The 18,788-nt window shown below is 34.0% G+C and overlaps 1 protein-coding gene, 1 long non-coding RNA gene and 1 pseudogene across 5 annotated transcripts; 1 reads left to right on the top strand and 2 right to left on the bottom strand.

Moving 5' to 3' along the window:
• Positions 1–6,538: 6,538 nt before the first annotated feature.
• Positions 6,539–10,074, bottom strand: LOC143304981 (uncharacterized). 3 transcript variants are annotated; one of them, XR_013061654.1, is made up of 7 exons: positions 9,482–10,061; positions 9,174–9,269; positions 8,819–9,097; positions 8,475–8,743; positions 8,295–8,391; positions 8,028–8,132; positions 6,539–7,950 (listed from the first exon to the last, which is right to left on the bottom strand). It is a non-coding gene; the product is annotated as an uncharacterized LOC143304981 (long non-coding RNA). The 3 variants fall into 3 exon arrangements; XR_013061653.1 differs by having other exon boundaries at positions 6,539–8,132; positions 9,462–10,074; XR_013061652.1 differs by having other exon boundaries at positions 6,539–8,132; positions 9,482–10,065.
• An 11-nt stretch (positions 10,075–10,085) lies between these two features.
• LOC143304980 (omega-amidase NIT2-A-like) lies at positions 10,086–16,964 on the top strand. Of its 2 annotated transcripts, XR_013061651.1 has the most exons (5): positions 10,086–10,228; positions 14,798–14,982; positions 15,375–15,543; positions 15,818–16,051; positions 16,203–16,964. XR_013061651.1 is itself a non-coding variant. In XM_076627530.1 (4 exons), the coding sequence occupies exons 2-4, from the start codon at positions 14,899–14,901 to the stop codon at positions 15,949–15,951; spliced, it is 387 nt and encodes a 128-aa protein (XP_076483645.1). In that variant the 5' UTR covers positions 10,086–10,228; positions 14,798–14,898; the 3' UTR covers positions 15,952–16,964. The 2 variants fall into 2 exon arrangements, 1 of the variants encoding a protein (XP_076483645.1); XM_076627530.1 differs by having other exon boundaries at positions 15,818–16,964.
• Positions 12,783–13,151, bottom strand: LOC143304979 (venom serine protease Bi-VSP pseudogene; annotated as a pseudogene).
• Positions 16,965–18,788: the final 1,824 nt, after the last annotated feature.

Here is an 18,788-nt window from a genome sequence, read left to right as displayed (position 1 = left end):
TCCATGACTTCTTAAGTAATTGTAACAATCTTGATGTTTTACTATGGAACAACTAGATGAAGTGCACAGTGACATTAATAAAGTAGAATCATCGATAAAAGTAGATGTATCTTCTTCATTAATATCAGAATCAACGACTGATATTATAAAGAATGTGCATGATATTCCAGAAAATCAAAAAAAAAAAAAAATAAGTCACAGGAATGTACAGATAATACAATTCAAGATGGTTTAGTAGTAAATAAATGTTATGTAACAGATTTAAATAAAAACAAAAAAAAATTTTTAAAGTAAGGAAAGTAGTGAGACAGAGAGCATAAAGAACGCTGCGATTAATGAAGTAGAACAAAAAATAATAAATAAGGACCCACAAATTGATGATCAATATAAAAAAAAAAAAAAGATGAGAAATTTCAAGAAGAGCAAGCAGAGAATACAACTGAGATTGGAGATCATTCAAGATATGCAGGTGACACATCTTTAGATAAAGAAAGTACGAACGATGTTGAAATATTTAATACAAATGAGGGTGAACAAAACATTGAGAAACACAACGTTTGTACAGTGTTAAATATAGATACAGTTAGTGTTACTAATGCTCAGTGTCAAGCATTAATTAAAACACTTGGTGAAAATTTTGATGATAAAGCCCAAACATTGCATGTCACGGATACAGACACAGATTTGTCTAAACTAGTTGATAGTAGTTCAGAAGTAATGGTACTGACTGTAGAAACTATTATATATTAATGATATGAATGAAAGTACAGAAGAAAATATTGTTTTAACTGTACGTGAAAAGGATGCTGTTGTAAATTCCAGTGAAGAAAAAAAAAATGTTTCTGCAGAACAAAAAGGAATGAAGAACGCTGAAATTGTAAATGAAGAATTTAATTCGATAGGTTAAGCACGAGAAAGTGATGGAACAATTATAGAAGTAATTTCAACAGAAATTGTGGCCCAAGAAGTTTCTGAAAATTGTAGCCAGAAATACAATTATGACATATTAAATCATACAAAGACAAGAAACGATTCTATAACTCCTATTACCTCAGGAGTAATTAGTGATCTAGAAACTGCAGATGACATTGATATTAAAGAAAAGAATAACAAGAAACAACAAATGGAAATGGCAAGATTGATCTTGTGATAGTTCACATAAAATTAATGTAGAAAAGAAAATTATTCATAATAAAATTGTCGTACTTATACATGTTGCTAATACAGAAGGAAGGAACAAATCTATAAGTGAAGCAGATAAAGTGCGCATAACTAACAAAAGAAGTGTCATTCAGGATATCTTTGATGATTGGGGCATTGAAAATGCAGAAGATGACAGTCAGTCGGTATCCAAAGCTCCAGATACTGTGGAAATTGAATTGAAAAGTTTACTAAATGACACAAAAACACGAACTATAGAGGAAAGCACAGTTGTACTGGTTGAAGAAGAAATTACATGCATGGAAAAAGAACCAGTTGTAGATGCTGAAAAGGCTTTAGAAGTTGCTAAACAAAACAAAGAAATGCAAGTATCAAAGGAACAACTGGATAACAATCAAACTATAAAGAAACAACAAGATAGTATAAAACCATTACTCAAAGACCACTAACTCATTCTATATCACAGGCTGTTAGAAAGTCTACAAAAGATTCAACACGTGATACTGCGGCATTTCGTCAAACTTAGCAAATTATCCCTATTAATCGTAGTCGAAATTTAGCCAGCCAACAACCTTCACAGGTTGAAATAGCAAAAGCATATACCACGACGAAGAAGAACAAGTACAAGTCGAGCCAGTCAGAGTCCAATTCCATCGCTCCATACTGAGGAAACACTAAGATTTTGGAGGACCAAAATCAATCTAAAGAGGGGGGTATGTGACATCAATCACATCTCAACCTACATCAGTGATAATACATCGACGGTCGACTTTCGAACACTTTTGGACACATCACCACCTTATCATCATAGCATACACCAAGACTGTGACGCACCTTAGTCCACATCAGAGATAGGATATGGACCCCCGACCTTTGGACACTTTTGGATACATCACCACCTTATCATCATAGCATACACCAAGGCTGTGATGCACCAAAGTCCACATCAGAGATAGGATATGGACCCCCGACCTTCGGACACTTTTCTACATCATAACCTATACCTATCCCCTCAACATCCTAAAACCAAAACGTATATAAACCGAGACTTCACCCAGCTCGGGCAGTTCTTGTTCCTCTTCTAGTTGCTGTACTCATACAACCCCTATTCTCCGGTTCGGTGTTATTTTGTAAGTGTTTATAATAAAGTTTTATAAAGGAAAATAAGTAGTTGGGTTACGACTCAGCCTTCTTACTACCACCCAAGTACCAACTTTACGTGACAGGAGCCGCCTCGGACCTAAGACTGATAATATAGGACTTGGGTTAAGTAGTAGAAAGGTAGTCGCGATACACTGTGTGGTTTTTAATAGTTCTTACACACGGTGTGTACGCGAACCTTTCCCACCAAACTAGATTAAGAGTGGGGCCGCTCCACTGGGATACGTCGCAAGAGAGGGTAGGAGATCCGACCGGCCTTGGATACAGTGTCCGGCCGTGGGAGGGAGGAATCCGTCTTCAATGTCTCTGCCATGTACATAGCTTTGTTTCCCCCTCCTTCCATTGTGTCTAAGGCATGAGCCTGCTAGGTAAGCCTTACTGATGAGTCCACTAGCAGGCTCTGGACGAAACACACTTTTTTTCTTCTTTTTCTCCGTCTTCCTTCATATATCCGTGATTATTGTAGCCTGCTGGCTGTAGATGTCGCTTGCCGGGGTGTAGTACTGCTGTATTTCCTTCTTATTTAGATGTCGTGGAAGAAAAATCGGACTTTGGAAAAGTACGAGGCGCCAGGATTTGAACCCGGGATCCGAACGTTTGTACTCTATGGCGCTAACCACTGCGCTGCCGTCGTCCGACACTAGTTGGTTTCGAGTGGTGAGATTTGCGTTCTCGTGTGCCGCCACGAGAGGAAATCTCAGTGTGGGTGTGCTTTCTGAACGAAGAACGCGGATTCGTTGTCCACACTTTTCGTTAGGAAAGTGAGGGTGCCCATTGATTATAGCCAACGTTAATGAATGAAGATAGGAGGAGGAAGCCTCCTACCAACATGGCTCGTGGGTGACATTGTTTATTGGAAAAATAACTACCCGCTTTCTCCGTTATTTGTAAGAGTGCGCAATAAACCTAAGCATTGTTCTAAGGACCATCCATAAACCGAAAACACTTACAGGGTTAGAGATTCCTTCAAGCTATTAAGATTACGTCAAAGGATTCAGTTTATAGGATATAGTATGTAGTAGATCAGTATATAGTATAAAGTTTCAGACGGCGCACGGACCATCGTACGCGCCGTAACAGAGAGAGTTATAAGAATATACATAAAATGTAATTAAACATCGCAAAAGTAACTTAATTAGAAATGACTAGAATATATGATGTATAATATAATGAATTCAAATTGTCTAAAAAATATTACAAATTTATAGAGATTTTACTATAACATGTTTTTAACAGAAGCTGATACAGTTATATAGCATTTTCAAGCATTTACGAACATTAATGTACGAATTTGAAATTAGCAATATTGAAGCGCGGTACTCGGAAAGACGAATGTACATGGATAATTGTATGCACTAATCAACGATACGGTTATAATTGCATGCTTGATAGAAAAATATCATCGTAAAATTGATATGATTTCATGGAAACGCGTCTAACTTGGTATCTCGAAAGTATCTTAAGCAAACTAATTAGCGTGCCTGTTATGTCTTTTAAAATGTAAATTAACATGTAACAAAGAAACCTTCATCAATTTGATTCGCTTCAAACTGCGCAAATAAGTAGTATAAATAATATTTGTGATAGATTTGGCATCAATTCCATGTTTCCTTTAATATTTGCCTTTAGAAAGTCCAATTCGTTTCACGAATATACAAATTACTAAAAAAATGTCTATATTAGTAATTTATTTATTTTGCATTAATCGTGACATGTTAGTTGCATTATGTTATATGTAAACTACCACAGAGGAAAAATGATAATCTTTCAGTTATTAGTTTTCTGATTTTAATGTCATTTTATGAGTACTTTAACACGAGGTACTTGTGAATGAAAACAACCAATTAGGTCTAAAAACATAAGCCTGTTACCAAGACTCTTATTAAATTGAACAAGCTTTTCAAAAATCGAACGTGTATATTAACGCGAACTTATTATTTGACTGATTTAACTGATTTGACTGACATCCGAAATTGGTGAGATCATATGAAATTTTGCTTTTCGCGGTTCGGTGTATAAGAACGCGTCACCGATTGCTCAACTTTCGATATAAAAAGCGGATCAAGTCTACCGGATCATCCTACAGACACGCATTAATTCGTAAGAGTTAGTCATCATCTGGATAATAATTATCTGAAGAAACTTTCAACGTGAAAATATAAAATTTTCATTGATTACATATTGCGTTCGCCATAATTGAAAAAATGGTAAACCTTCGATCTCATCTTTCTAATACACATTTTCTTTACCTTGTGATAAATAAATTCTTGGAAATTTAGGAAAATTTTCAGTGATCATTTTAAGGAATTTGACAAATTTCCAACGAGACTATTGACACCGTTAGGTAAAAGTGATTCAAATGTAGTAGCGATATTAAACGAGAAATCTATAAAGGTGTCATTAGAAATTCTAAGAATGTCTCTGCATCTTTCTCTTAGGTATCACGCCAATAGTTTTCATTACCGTGATGTAATATTTATCATGCTTATTTTGTACGTAAAACGAATCGTTGGAATATTCCCGAAGCTAACGAAGCATTTCCCAAAAGTTAAACCGAAGAAATTAACGGGAATAGTTAAGTGAAATTTTTCCATTAACTTGCTGACTAATAAAAAATCATAAAAATTGTTTCAATGTGTTGAGGTCACGCATAACTTCTTTTTTCATTGACGATTACCAAACAGGTAAAATTTCGAAATTGTACGAAGGCCACGTGACCAGATCGTATTGGAATTTGAAGTGCATGGAAAAAGACAACTCGAAGTACAAACCTTGAGCTGTACTACTCGAAGTACAAACGTGAACTAATGGATGCAGAAAAGCAATTAACGCCAAACATCCGAACAGCATCTTGGAGCCCGTCATTGTTCTGAAATAAAAGAAGTGACGAATTAAAAAGACGCAGGACTAATAATAATAAAGGAAACTTAGTTCGTATTATAAATTGAATTTACATCAGAAAAGAAGCACGATCAAGCGAAACAGATCGTAGAAATGACAAATATCATCGATATACGTTTCAGTGTAATTTCACTTTTGAAAATTATTTAGTTTAATACGATCGTATTCATCGCTCTGAAACTTTCATTGTGCTGCAATTTGTGCTGCGTCTTTTTAATTTCTCTATCTTTCTGTGTTTTCGGAAAAATTACTTGAAAGATTAAGAATTGCTTGCCTTATTTTATTTTCGATTAGTTAGGATTTGATTATTCCAGGTAAGCTTTATTATTTATAACAGGTTTTATCACTTGTTTATTATTTAGGAGTTTGTTATTTTAGGATTAGTACCTTTTAGGATTTCTTATCCTTCGAGTTTCTGTTTCAGATATCTAGGTCTATTTCAAGATGTTTTATTACATTAGGATTATTTATTCGATTAAGATAATTTAAGAGTTTCACAATGTACAAAGAAATAATCGCGTGAAATTTAGATTTATGCTTTAAACGTATTAAACACGCGGTAATTTCAATGTCTATAGCCTCGAACGTGTTCTGATTAGTTGTGTCATTGTCTGTGACATTGAAATCACAAAAATCCATTGCAAGTGTGCTGTCATGCAATGTGGATGTAATTGGGTTTTTTGGGTATTTCCTGTATCATCTGATTTGTACAGTACTATTTTAACGCAAGGACAGGAAAGTTATTATATATTTCCCGTCCATTATTTGAATCGTTGTGAAGTGTAACGAATTATATTCGATTCGAGGAGATGTTAATGAATTACCCATTTCATATGTCATTACATGGAAATAAAAATCATTGCAAAAATAATTGATCTAATGACAACGGAATTTCCAATATTTTTTTGTTTCGTCACGTCTTTTTCATAATATATCTTTTATAGGTACGTGATTTATTAATCGTTCGAATGGAAATAATTATTCGTATAATATTCAAATGATTCTAGCCATAAAATAAATTAAAACGATACCTGTCAATGATATGCAATCTGCGTATGACGTCAACCTCGATCTATGCTTATACAAGAAATTTTATCAATCAATGACTAGATATACAATAATCAAATATTATAAAATTTCCTGAAAACCTTTAGGTGTTAATATTAAGGTGTTAATATCTTTAATATTTGCAAGTTATTGTTTAGCGCTAATTAGTTAGAATGTAACAAGTGGTGTACCAGAATTGAGATAATTAAGCCACACGAACAATCTTATTTAGATCTTTTTAATTTTTTAATTCTCTTTTGCTCTAATACTTCGTAAAATTAATCTTCATTAGCTACTACACTTCATAGAATAACAAGAGATAATTTTTCTTATATAACGTTTCATTCATAAAATCTATCATTAAAGTACATCTTCATAAAAATATCATTCCATACTAACGGTATATTTGGTGTCATACGAGATAACAGTTACCAGTGATGACATATGTAACTTTATAAAGATATCTCGTTTTATTATATATTAAAAGAATGTACTCATTGCTGCTATATTTCAGATGAAAAAAAGGAGGCAATGATTTTACAGTAAAATCGTTCGTTTACAACTGATTCATTTACATTTCATGATAATACTGTGCATTCTGAATATGCTATGATTTGGTTTAAAATAATAAATAGTCCATTCTTGCGTACTATTGCTCCAGCTTTACTTGTATTTTCGATATTGGTATAAATAGAAAGACAATTAATGTCGTTCGAGTCTATTTTCTGATCATTTATATTACGTTTAATCCATATAGTTATTATATGAGACATAGTATCGTAAAATTTGAAAGAATAAAACGTTCGTACAGGAAGTACATTTTATAAGAACTCCAACAAATCTGCGTGTGCACCTAAAATACAAACTGATAGTGATTGTTCATAAGTTTATATACATTATCTAATGTCAATCGAAGGTATCAATTCTTTTTCTCCATAAGAGTACTTTTTCATTTATGTGTGTTCAAAAATACATGTGTTCAACCGTGAAGCATATGTCACCTACAACGAAAAAGAGTTTTCCTATACTTAATATTTCCTTTATATACCTATGAAAGTCTATTCTTCGCGTAGTATGAAATTATGAATAAATCTGGAATATTGTTCAATCTGAAAAGAAAAATAACTTATTGACATCATTCATTGATACGAGATTCAGAATGTTTGTTTTGTCTTGCAGAAAAAGAAGGCAGCCCTTTCTTTTAATGTGAAATAGAAAGCGAAAATTTGAAAACAGATTTTTTGGAAATTTACTTGCAAATATCGTTTTCAATATCGTGATTTTCTTCCTAATGGTACTGTACTTTCAAATTTTCCAGTATCCCTCTAAAAACAAAAAGTCGAACCTCGTTATTATTAACGTAGGCATTACAAGGAAGAGAAGTATTAGAAAGCAGCTCCTTTTTATTATGGATTTCTTTATAATCATGTAAATAAGAAATTCCGGAAATTTTTTCCTCAAGAATTTAATTCTTGTGTTTTGATTGATAATTATTACACTGCATACTAACTTTTCGCATACTGTTCGCGTCTAACAATTTCCTAATAATAACTACTTCAAAATTACATATGTTCTTGCACGAATTCAAAAGTACGTATGATACAATTACAATTGATTCTAAAATAATAATTATTTAAAGATATTAAGATACTAATTAAACGTTTCACTATATTTCAAAATCTGGAACAACAAATTTTTATTTATAAAAAATGAAACGGTGTTTATATATTCTTTGTCATGATGCTATTTCTTATTACCATGTCGACATTTTTTAAAATTCATTTTGTTATCTCTACGCAATATGAAAATACATATACTGCTTAATATTTTTTACATATTATCCATCCACCGCATGATATCTCCTGAAAAATCAAAATATTAATGTTATATTATTACAATGCTTCTTAAATTTCAATTTTTGACAAATTTGAAATCCAATATATTTTGCACAATTATTATTTATCAAAAAATTCTAAGTTAGTAACTTTCTTTTCAAATGGCAAATAACATATACTTTGACTTACCTGTAACTTTTTGCTCCTAATCATCATTTCCTCTTATAGGACATCATTATTGTTCTTATAATTACTACCAGTGTCATAGATATTGTAGTGGCTACAACTGAATTAATAGAAAATGATAAATAACTGTGTATAACACTAACACATAACTGTGTATAACAATGACACATAACTTTTACTTACATATCAGTCGATAAGGGATTACTGTGATATCCTGTTGATGTTTCTTAAGGCACTTGATTAGGTGTGATACGGTATCATTCCTTATGGTATACTGTAGATAAGTATTTTAGAAAATAACAAGAATAAATCTAAGTTATTCAGAGGTTCCAGTTTCGGCTTAGACATAAATACAGGACCATTTGCAAAGAAGAAAGGGTGCGTTTCTACAGCCTCGTTATAGTAACCATGAATACCAATCTCTGAATTACTGGTTACTAAACATAAATATCCTATAAAATTTAATATATTTCTTTAATTTTTAATACATACATGAGTTAGTAGTTCTAAATTATGAATCATCCTACCTGTGATATTACACTTTTCCTTATAATATCATCACTCAAGTGAACAACATTAAGATCATGTAAACCATGTCATCCTATCTTACTGTGAAGATACTTAGTTATGTTATCTAACATTATAAAAATATCATCAAATTCAAGTCCTTTTATTCACATCACATGGCCACGACGATCTGGTTCTTCGTTATATAATGTTCTAAAATTTGTCGTACATATAGGATGTACAAACCGTGATATCAAGGTATCAGTTCTTCCTTCCCAAGGGACAGTTTCATTAAAATTCTGATAGAATTAAAAATTAATTATTAATATTCTAACAATCATATATGTTAAATACATTATAGTCAACGATATATACCTGAGCGAATGTAGGGGTGATTCCTTGATAATTATAAAAGTCATCAGCCCACATCATTGTGCCACTTCTTTGTACTCCAGCCTCTAGATTAGCAGCCTAAACAAACATACAAAATTTTATAGAAGCTGTACAAAATATAGTATATACGCGCAATATTGAAGCGTTCAAAGGGATATAAAGGTAATGTACATCACATACACGTGTACTCTCATGCAACAAAATACAATTAGATTTAATAGTATAAGCTCTTTTATTCATCATAATAGATTGGAAATTTAAGTGTCTTACGAGGGTGAGTAAAAAGTTACCCGCTCTGTCGGTGTAGAATTTATTTTAAGCAATTGTCAAAAAAGACATACATCATTTTTTGACATAATCACTCAATTTCTGTATACACTTTGTCCATTTGCTGAAGGACCTTCGTATTTTCTCATTAAAAAATGTTTTGGGCTGAGCTGCGAACCACGAATGCATCGTCGTCTTCACCTTTTCATCAGCTTTCTCGGCATCCATCTCGCACAAACTTTTTAAAACCCAAATCTGTCGTGCACTATTGCATAAGCAGAGCCGTGGCTGATTTGCAAATGATTTGCCACATTATCCAGCGTCACTCGTCTATTCCATAGAGCATAAGTTCATGAGCACGTTCAATGTTGTCATCGTGGATGTGGACGGGCGTCCAGCTGTTTTTTCATAACACTTGTGCGATCTTCTTTGAACTTTTGTGCCCATTCAAACACACTTCGTGACAAAACACTTTCTCCATAATGTGCATTAAATCTTTGATAAATATAGGCATCAAACATAACCTCCGACCACAAGAAACGAATCACAGCATCCTGCACTGTTTTCCTGCAAATCGCCATTGCAAAGCGCCATTACTCGCGCAACGGTCACAAACGAATTGACATAACACAATGAAACCTACGCAGCAGCACTGAACAGATATTTACGTCATACGAAGAGTGCAGATGGATCAATACGGTCGACAGAAGTTTTAACTATCTGAAGTGCGGATAAATTTTTACCGAGAGTCGTATAGGAATCTATAATCTGTAAGGACACCTTTGGCTGAATGGAAATTTCTCTTACATATAGTCAAAAATGCAGAAACAGTGTATTGAATTGGAAAGTGATAAAAAATAAGTGAAGTTTCGAGGTTGCATGTGATTGCATGAATACACAGGACGTTTTTAGCGAATAAAAAATAATTTTGAAAGACACGAGACTTATCTTGTATTTTATGTACTCTCTGTGTCCGAATTTCCAGAAGCTCTCTATCTTATGAAGTGTTTTAGATTAGCCGGAAAATTTTGTATGTACATACAAGAAGTATACGATCTAAGTGGAATATTCCATTATTCTCTTGATACAACAGAAACGAAATTTACAGAACTTCTCAGAAAGTTGGTTTATTATTACCAAATTAATAGAATTAATATACGTTTATCATCTTTACATACCTAAGTCGTGGAGGTTTATCGTGCGTAAAAAATTAGTGTCGTTTCAAAGTTACATTTCGTACATTTTAAGCCTATAATTTGTAACGTACAAAACAATGTAAATTTGAGCTGTTTCTTATCTCCACAATAAGAAAATCCAACTTTACGTTTTTTACACAATGATATTTATGGAACAGTAATGTCATATTATTGCATCGCTTGGAGAATGAAGTCAAGGTACGATGCGACCCTAGTGTAAACGCTGGGATACCCAGCTGTGCCGCACTTATAAGCATAAGACACAATACCTATTAAATACCATGTTAATTCATGTTGTATCAGCAGTGGTCCGCCGCGGTCAGCCTGAAAGGATCGTTAAATTTTTAATCAAAGATACTGAAATATATCCATCGAATTGTATTGAAATTATACTTATATACAGTAATAATCTTCTATTGATTTGTGTATTGAAATACTCCAATTTATAATGTACATGTTATATGTATTTTGAGCAAAACTAAGATTAGAAGGAAATTAGATTAAATACCATAATGAGGTGTGAGAAGTGGGCAAGACTATTAAATTGTGTTTATCTATTATTTCTAATGTTTAAGACGTCGATTTGATGTTAATTCGAATTGACGTGTCTTCAGATACCGTATAGTTTGTAGTAACTCTATAACTTAATTACCGTACAAGAATCCTCTCCACCCTGAGCATGTTCGGCGCATATTATACCATCAGTGATATCAGGTGCATTAGGAAATTTGGAATAAGCTATTTTGCATTCGGCGTTCTTAATCACTGGCATTTGTACTTCCATTAATGCATTACGTCGTGGTCGTCCTACGAAGAAAATAAGAAAGATATTTAAGACTGGAACTGTTTAATTTTATTATAAAATTGATATCACTTACTATGTCTTAACGTTCCCCATCCAGCAACAAGGGGGTTATAGCCGACGAAGTTGCTCTTTCGTAGGGGCTCTTTCGTACAAATGGGATATACGTACCCTGAAAAATAAAAAAATAAATGAAAATGCAGGAAACGACTGACCAAAAGTATGAGAAAGAATTGTACACGCTTTATGACACAATATATGTGTACAGTAAGAAATTTCAGGATATGATACTTCAGTAATACTCAATAGCATATATATATACACACACACACACACACACACAGATATATATATATATGTCGGAGATGAAAGAACAGCGGAGCCTTTGGAATTTTGGATAATCCCGCAACATTGTAACCTAGAGTCTACTATAGCTGTAATTGAACAATTGTAGTCATTCAACCCGATTGTAATTGTTCGAGAGTCGTGATAATGAGCTTGGGCTCGAGGCGACAGTCAGTCGCCGAACGTAGCCGCGGTCACGGGATGAACGTTTTGCCTAACAAGGTATGGAGTAATTCTATAGCTCTCCTTAAAAGAAATATTCGGGGCGACACGAGACAATAAACATTCCAACGGTTTCTGTCCCGTGGCTCGCCACGTGCAGACCCTATTCTTCGAGTAAGATGATTGCCAGATGTCGATGCGTCTCCGCAGGACATGTTCGGCTAGCCCGAGAGCCCGTTATAAATCTTAAGGTTTAGTTAACTAGAGTCCTTCAAACAGACAAACAGTCTTTGTCCCAACTACGGGAAGATAGGGGAGACATATTTTTCAACTAGTGGCGTCTCCCACTAGCAACTTTCCCTCGAGGGCGGCTAACATCCTTTTCTAACCACCGATATGGAGATTGACCAATTAGCAGCAACGCCAATTTCCCTTACTTTCTGAACGAAGGCTTTTCTCGACGAATCCGATGATCTCGTGTCCTTAGACACACCCCAATATAGTTTTCCTCTGTGGCATCATCGGGTCAGGAAAGGCATTCTCGTTCGCGATCTCAATGATGAAAGGAGTAACCCTTTACGACCAGTGAATATCACGCATCCGACTTAGATTTTGTGAGTACGTTCATCTATCATCCCGTCGACCGCGGATTCGTTATTGAACCTAGGATCATTGTCATTAGTTTCTCGAGTGCCTAACTACCACGGTTACTTGTCCGGCTCTATAATAATCGTATTTGCACTAGCCGATGTCTTCTCTATTGCACAACGACAACGTGTAACCCAAACGAAGATTCGTTTCACGCCCCTAACCCTAATTCTAATGTCCGCTCCGACATATATATATATATATATATATATTTGAGGACTTACTCGAAAATGGCACCTCCTCCACCAATCTAAGAATGGCAATATTATGATTGTGTATGTTTTCTATTCCATCCATATGTGCACAATGTGCTGCGGTCAAAACATGCCTAGCCGATATCAGGGAACCTCCGCACTTCCATAGTGGTTTGTCTGGGTTTCGGGGATTACGAAAACCTAATGCAGCGATCCATGGCCAAGCGCCTAAAATGCAATAGTCATAGTTGTGAATATACATAATTTTTTCTCACATAATGAGTAACAACGATTATTACCTATTCGATATTCGATCATACAGCAGACGATAAGTATATACGTACAAATACTCTGAAATAGAGATTTGATAAAGACAGAAATTAAATTTTTATTCCAGTGGAATACAAATTATTAAATAATTCTATATAATTTCTATTTGAACTATACTGAACTATAAAGTTCAAACGTGTAATTTCTGCCCTAACAGTTTTTGATCTCTATCCATATTATTACTCCTATATCAATTTTTTATTTCAAGCAAAAAGATACTCTTCCTAACATGAAGTAAAAGAAAGAAATAATTCAAGTTAATAAGTAAAGTTACTACCGATAAAATCATAGCTTTATTATTTAGTCTAATTGAAATGTACATTGATGTGCTGTTTAATGCCTTTAAAGTTCATTCTTTGCAGTAAATGGCTTATTATTAATCGGAAAGAAAGACATAAAACGTACCAAGTTCAGCTGGTTTACCATCGACCACCCTGGTATGAGAGACGTTGCTAAAACCACGGTATGGTGGTCGCAAAGCCTTATACTTATACACAGTTTTTATTAAAATTTCTCTCTTCTCTTTGTTTGGATCGTTCGGACAGCAAACGATCGTAACATTGCCCTGGTATCTGCACACTGATCGTCTATAAAAATCGGTGGCTGTACGGTACTGTATCTGCCATATTTCTTGCAGAGGTTTACATTTTCTGTAGTCAAGGCACCTGCCTTCTAGATTGTCCGGTGTGGTACATTCTGGATCAAACAATTTTAAAACATTTATACAGTTCAAAGATGCGTAAGAAAGCGACACCGATTACTCAACTTTCGAAGTAAAAAGCCGATCAAGTCCACCGGATTGCCCTACAGACACGTATTAATCCGTAAGAGTTAGTCATCATGTTGATAATAATTATCTAAAGAAACTTTTCACGTGAAAATATAAAATTTTAATTGTTATATTAATAATTTAATTATAATTTAATAATAATAATTTAATTTAAAATGAGTGAGGGCTAGGAGATCATTTGGATCGGTGGAGATAGGAGTTAGCGGGCGGGAATTGAGGACTGCTTCTATTTCTATGATAAGAATATTACGGTGTTAAGCTCATATGTTTCTGTTTCTCCACTCGCGCTGCGCCATAATATCCTTTGATATTTCCGATCCTCTGGTCGTACGAGGAATTGCCGATACATTTTCTCGATGTCGCCAGTGAGTACGTACTGATGAGCGCGGAATCTAATTAATATACAAAATAAATTGTGAATTGATTCGAGAATATAGGATTTCCCCATTTTCATGATTATCGTGATTTTTGTATAAATATATTTTTTAACATACTAATAATTAGGTACTTATAAATTAGTATTATCAATTATTTTGCATTTATAATTCCGCCTCTAGTATAAGTGTTAATTGAAAACTAACTTTATGTTTCAAAAAGTACTAGCAAAGTCGTTGAGTAACAAGCCACTGATGCTAACACAAATAGCATTGTCGTAATTAAATATTTCTAAATATTCATTTTTCATTTTGAACCTGTAGAAACAATTTATTATATATACTATTAGCTAAGTAATTGCATATTTAATTAAGTCGAAATATAAAACTTAGTTATTTTAATAATTTAGAAAATAAAAAACTGACAAACATTTCAATTTAATTTATGGTTGGAACAAAAGACAGTTATTTTTCATTAATTGAAATATTGCAATGCAGAGTACTTTCCAAAATACGCCGAGAGTATCCCTGATGGTGAAACGAGCGTTGCTTCATCGAACGCAGCTAAAGAAAACAACATCTATGTAGTTGGTGGTACGATGCCTGAAATAGAGGGCGATAAATTGTACAATACCTGTACTATTTGGGGTCCCGATGGAACTTTGATAGCAAAACACCGAAAGGTAAGTAATATATTCCTTTATGGCTTTGAATTTGAAAATATTGGGGTGAAGAAAGTGACTCTATCTAGGAATAATTTAGGAATATACATATGTACATACGTATACTATAACCAATTCTATAATTTACGGTTTATAAAATACGTTATGATACGGGAAACGCCCACTTTTGTTGTAATGTGTTTGTTGTTGTATAAATTTTTCACATACGAAAATACTTATTTTTTCTCCTTTTTAAACATTATTAAATGATAAGATTTTTTAATAAAAGAAAGTGATAAAAACGCTGTCAGTTATTAAATAAAAAATAATTAAAGTTTAGGAGTTGGTAACTTTGATATTAAATTACAAAAGTTGCAGCAATAGAATTAGCGACTACATTTTTATGTTATTAGGTACATCTATTCGACATCGACATTCCTAATAAGATTACTTTTCGAGAGAGTGATTCACTCAGTCCTGGTAACTCCCTAACGACGTTCGATGTGAAGGGCTGCAAAATAGGTATTGGCATTTGCTATGATATTAGATTCGAGGAAATGGCACGCATTTATCGGAACAAAGGTACAGTAATTTAATCGATCAATACTTAACTAGCAAAAAATTAAATATCTTTCTTAAATATATTCTATATAAAATTAATATAATCTGTAACTCTGTATAAAAAGAAGCTTAATTTAAAAAACCAGTATATTTGCTGAAAATGAAACAAATAAAAGAATTAAAAGCACAATAAGAGGACTGTCCTCGCATATTCAGAAATGATGGAATGTGAACCGTGCAACTACGAAGTTAATTCGTATTCGGTGGCTTCATATTTCCTGCTTCTCTGGGTTAGGTTGCCAAATGCTGATATATCCAGCGGCATTCAATATGACCACTGGACCACTGCACTGGTCATTACTTCAGCGTTTCAGAGCGAATGATAATCAATTATACGTTGCCTGCATATCACCGGCTCGTGTTCCTTAAGCAAGTTACGTCGCATGGGGACATACACAGTTGACCAATCCCTGGGGAAGGATTCTTTACGATTTGGAAACTCAAGAGAATATGGCAGTCACCGATATCGGTAATTTACAGCTTAAAATTAAAAGCGAGAGATCCATGATGTAATTAATTTTTAGTCTCGTTAATTTATCGATTTAGCCATCTTCCTCTGTATTTGTTGAATTTATTAGTAAGCATTACTTATTACTTCGTATGTTTCTTTTTTCTATCAGATCTAAAAGTTGTTGAGGAAGTAAGGGCTCAGATACCTACAGTTTCTTAGAGACGTACAGATTTGTACGACACTGTCTGTAAGAAGGAGTAACTCTACACTAAAACAGAAAATGTTTTTTTATAATATTTCTACTACCATATTCTTTTTTTGTGAATTATTACTAATTTCTTATCATTTGTACTAAATGAATGACTCAATTAAAAAAACCAAAACGTTATAAATAATAATCTGTATATCTTGTGTATCAACATGTAATTGGATATTATAATAATATAGGAATGCTATAATAATATAGGATAATAATATAGGAAAATAATAATATAGAAAAAAATACATGCTTTTAAACACCTTTAATATCGATCACATAAATTGTTATAATTCACAATGATTACGCATACATAAAAGACCCCTTGATAGTAAAATTTACGATCAAAAGGCAATTACGTATCGTTTAACAACATTTAATTTATAACACCTTTTAAACATTTAGACAGATTAACACATAACACTTCTTATATATAAACATCAATTCGAAGTTATCAGCTTGGAGAAATTGGTCGATTAATACCTGTAGATTGTCTGTCTCGATGAAAGACTTAAAGAGAGCAAAAACATGATAATGCCGCTAATATAATATTCCTTCTTTCTTGTATCTGTCTGCCTCTCAGGTCGTTTTACTAATTACAATAAGTAATTTCGACTTCTTTGCGCTCTCTTTTAACGCATTCGAGACCGAAAGAAATTCATATCAGTCAGTAGGCAAGAGTATAATATACATATTTTATATATAACTTATGTTGTTACGCCGCCTAAAACATCTGCACGCCAGCCCGCGCGACCGGACAACAACCGACCTGCGTAACGTCACTTCGACCCTCAATAAACCTAAGGGCCCACCATAACTTTCACTTTCCTGTATTGTTTCGCCATGTGTCGTCAATCCGTTTGTCCTGAAGAATTTCTTAAGCCTAAAAGTATTTTCGACGCACATCTGGTTTTTTAGAGAGGTCCTTGGGTTTATTAGTCGCACTTAAAACACGGAGAAAGCGGGTATGCACCCATGAGGAAAATCCGAATAGCCCTGTAATAAAACAAGCTAGGTTTTCTCACGCACACAGTCATCTATCCACCACGATGGTAGGAGACTCCCTACTCATCCCTTCGAGCAGTAATGCAGGTCATGACCAATCGACACCTCGGTTCGTTACCCTCACTTTTCCTAACGAAATTGGGAACAACGAATCCGTGTTCTTTAGGCACAGGGGCACACCCACACCGAACTTTTCTTCCGTATTAAAAAAAGAGCGACAGTCAGTCTAAAAACTAACGCCTAACGCGGCAGTCTGCACATAGCGCGAGAGTCGCATACTTCCCGCAAATCTTTGTCGGTTCTCGGTGTGGTCGAACATACATCTTCTCTCCTAAATACATCATAGTGCTAAGTCCATTAATACACTAATTTCCAGTATAAGAGCCCTGCTCTAGCGCACATATCTATCGCATCGTTGTGCGACAAGTTGTTAACTATTTATTTCGGCATCAGTGTAGTCTAAGTGTTGGACATATATAATTTATAACTCTGTGAATCACAGGGTTATACAAACTCAATCGCCCCTTATTATCTCAACGGAAATCAGGGGATCGATCAATTCGTGGTGTCGACTGCTACAGTCGTAACGGGGATTTACGACCCCCGTTGACGTCTCTCCTCGCGATTACGTCTCCCCGCAATTGGTCGAAATTACATATGTAGTAATGTATATATCATGTTAATTTCATATTTTCTTCAATATAGAATTATTATATATATATATATATATATATATATATATATATATATATATATAACTGTACATAATACATTATAGAATAACATAGTATATAATTTTATATTTTAAAAATATGAGGCATACTATTTAAGATTGTCATCGATTTAAAATCAAAGTATGAAAAGGATACCCTGGAGAGAGTAAAACACAGAATCATTCCAACTAAATATTCAGATCGTACCGACACCTAGGTATCGTCTTACAATTAAATCTCGGTCTCGAATGGATTAAAATGAAATACATACTTGCAGCTTCAACATCTTCAATATCGAGGAGATTCAAACTTTACAAATAAATGTAAATTGCGATGTAAAACAAAGCGATGTAAAAAGGGAAAAAGGAGGAAAGAAGGAACAGGGAAGCAAAGAGGAGAAACGAATTTTTCATTTTCTCGAAACTGGATCAAATTTCAATGAGTTAAAAGAGAGCGCAAAGAAGTCGAAATTACTTATTGTAATTAGTAAAACGACCTGAGAGGCAGACAGATACAAGAAAGAAGGAATATTATATTAGCGGCATTTTTGTAGCCATTATATATGGTTTCGATCGCATAATTAATCAGTATCAACTTACCAGTCTTTAACGGAAGGACAAAAAGAAGAGCAGACGGCACACAGACCGCAATCATGATCATTTTCAAGTAGAATCTCAAACTGCCGTACATCTTCGAAAACTTCGTTAGTCGTAAGGGATCAAAGGATGATGTCCGCGCTGCGGAAAATAGATGAGAAGCGGCTATTTCAACAACCACCGTG

Source organism: Bombus vancouverensis, unplaced genomic scaffold (genome assembly GCF_051014615.1).
Source record: "Bombus vancouverensis nearcticus unplaced genomic scaffold, iyBomVanc1_principal scaffold0069, whole genome shotgun sequence".
NCBI lineage: Eukaryota > Metazoa > Arthropoda > Insecta > Hymenoptera > Apidae > Bombus > Bombus vancouverensis.
This window is presented reverse-complemented; position numbering and strand designations above follow the sequence as displayed.

Excerpts from the sequence above, each read along its gene's own strand:
- LOC143304980 (XM_076627530.1), top strand. The coding sequence starts at position 14,899 with ATGCCTGAAATAGAGGGCGATAAATTGTACAATACCTGTACTATTTGG. Across the intron at positions 14,983-15,374 it reads TGATAGCAAAACACCGAAAG|GTACATCTATTCGACATCGA; the intron begins GTAAGTAATATA and ends TTATGTTATTAG. Across the intron at positions 15,544-15,817 it reads ACGCATTTATCGGAACAAAG|GTTGCCAAATGCTGATATAT; the intron begins GTACAGTAATTT and ends TCTCTGGGTTAG.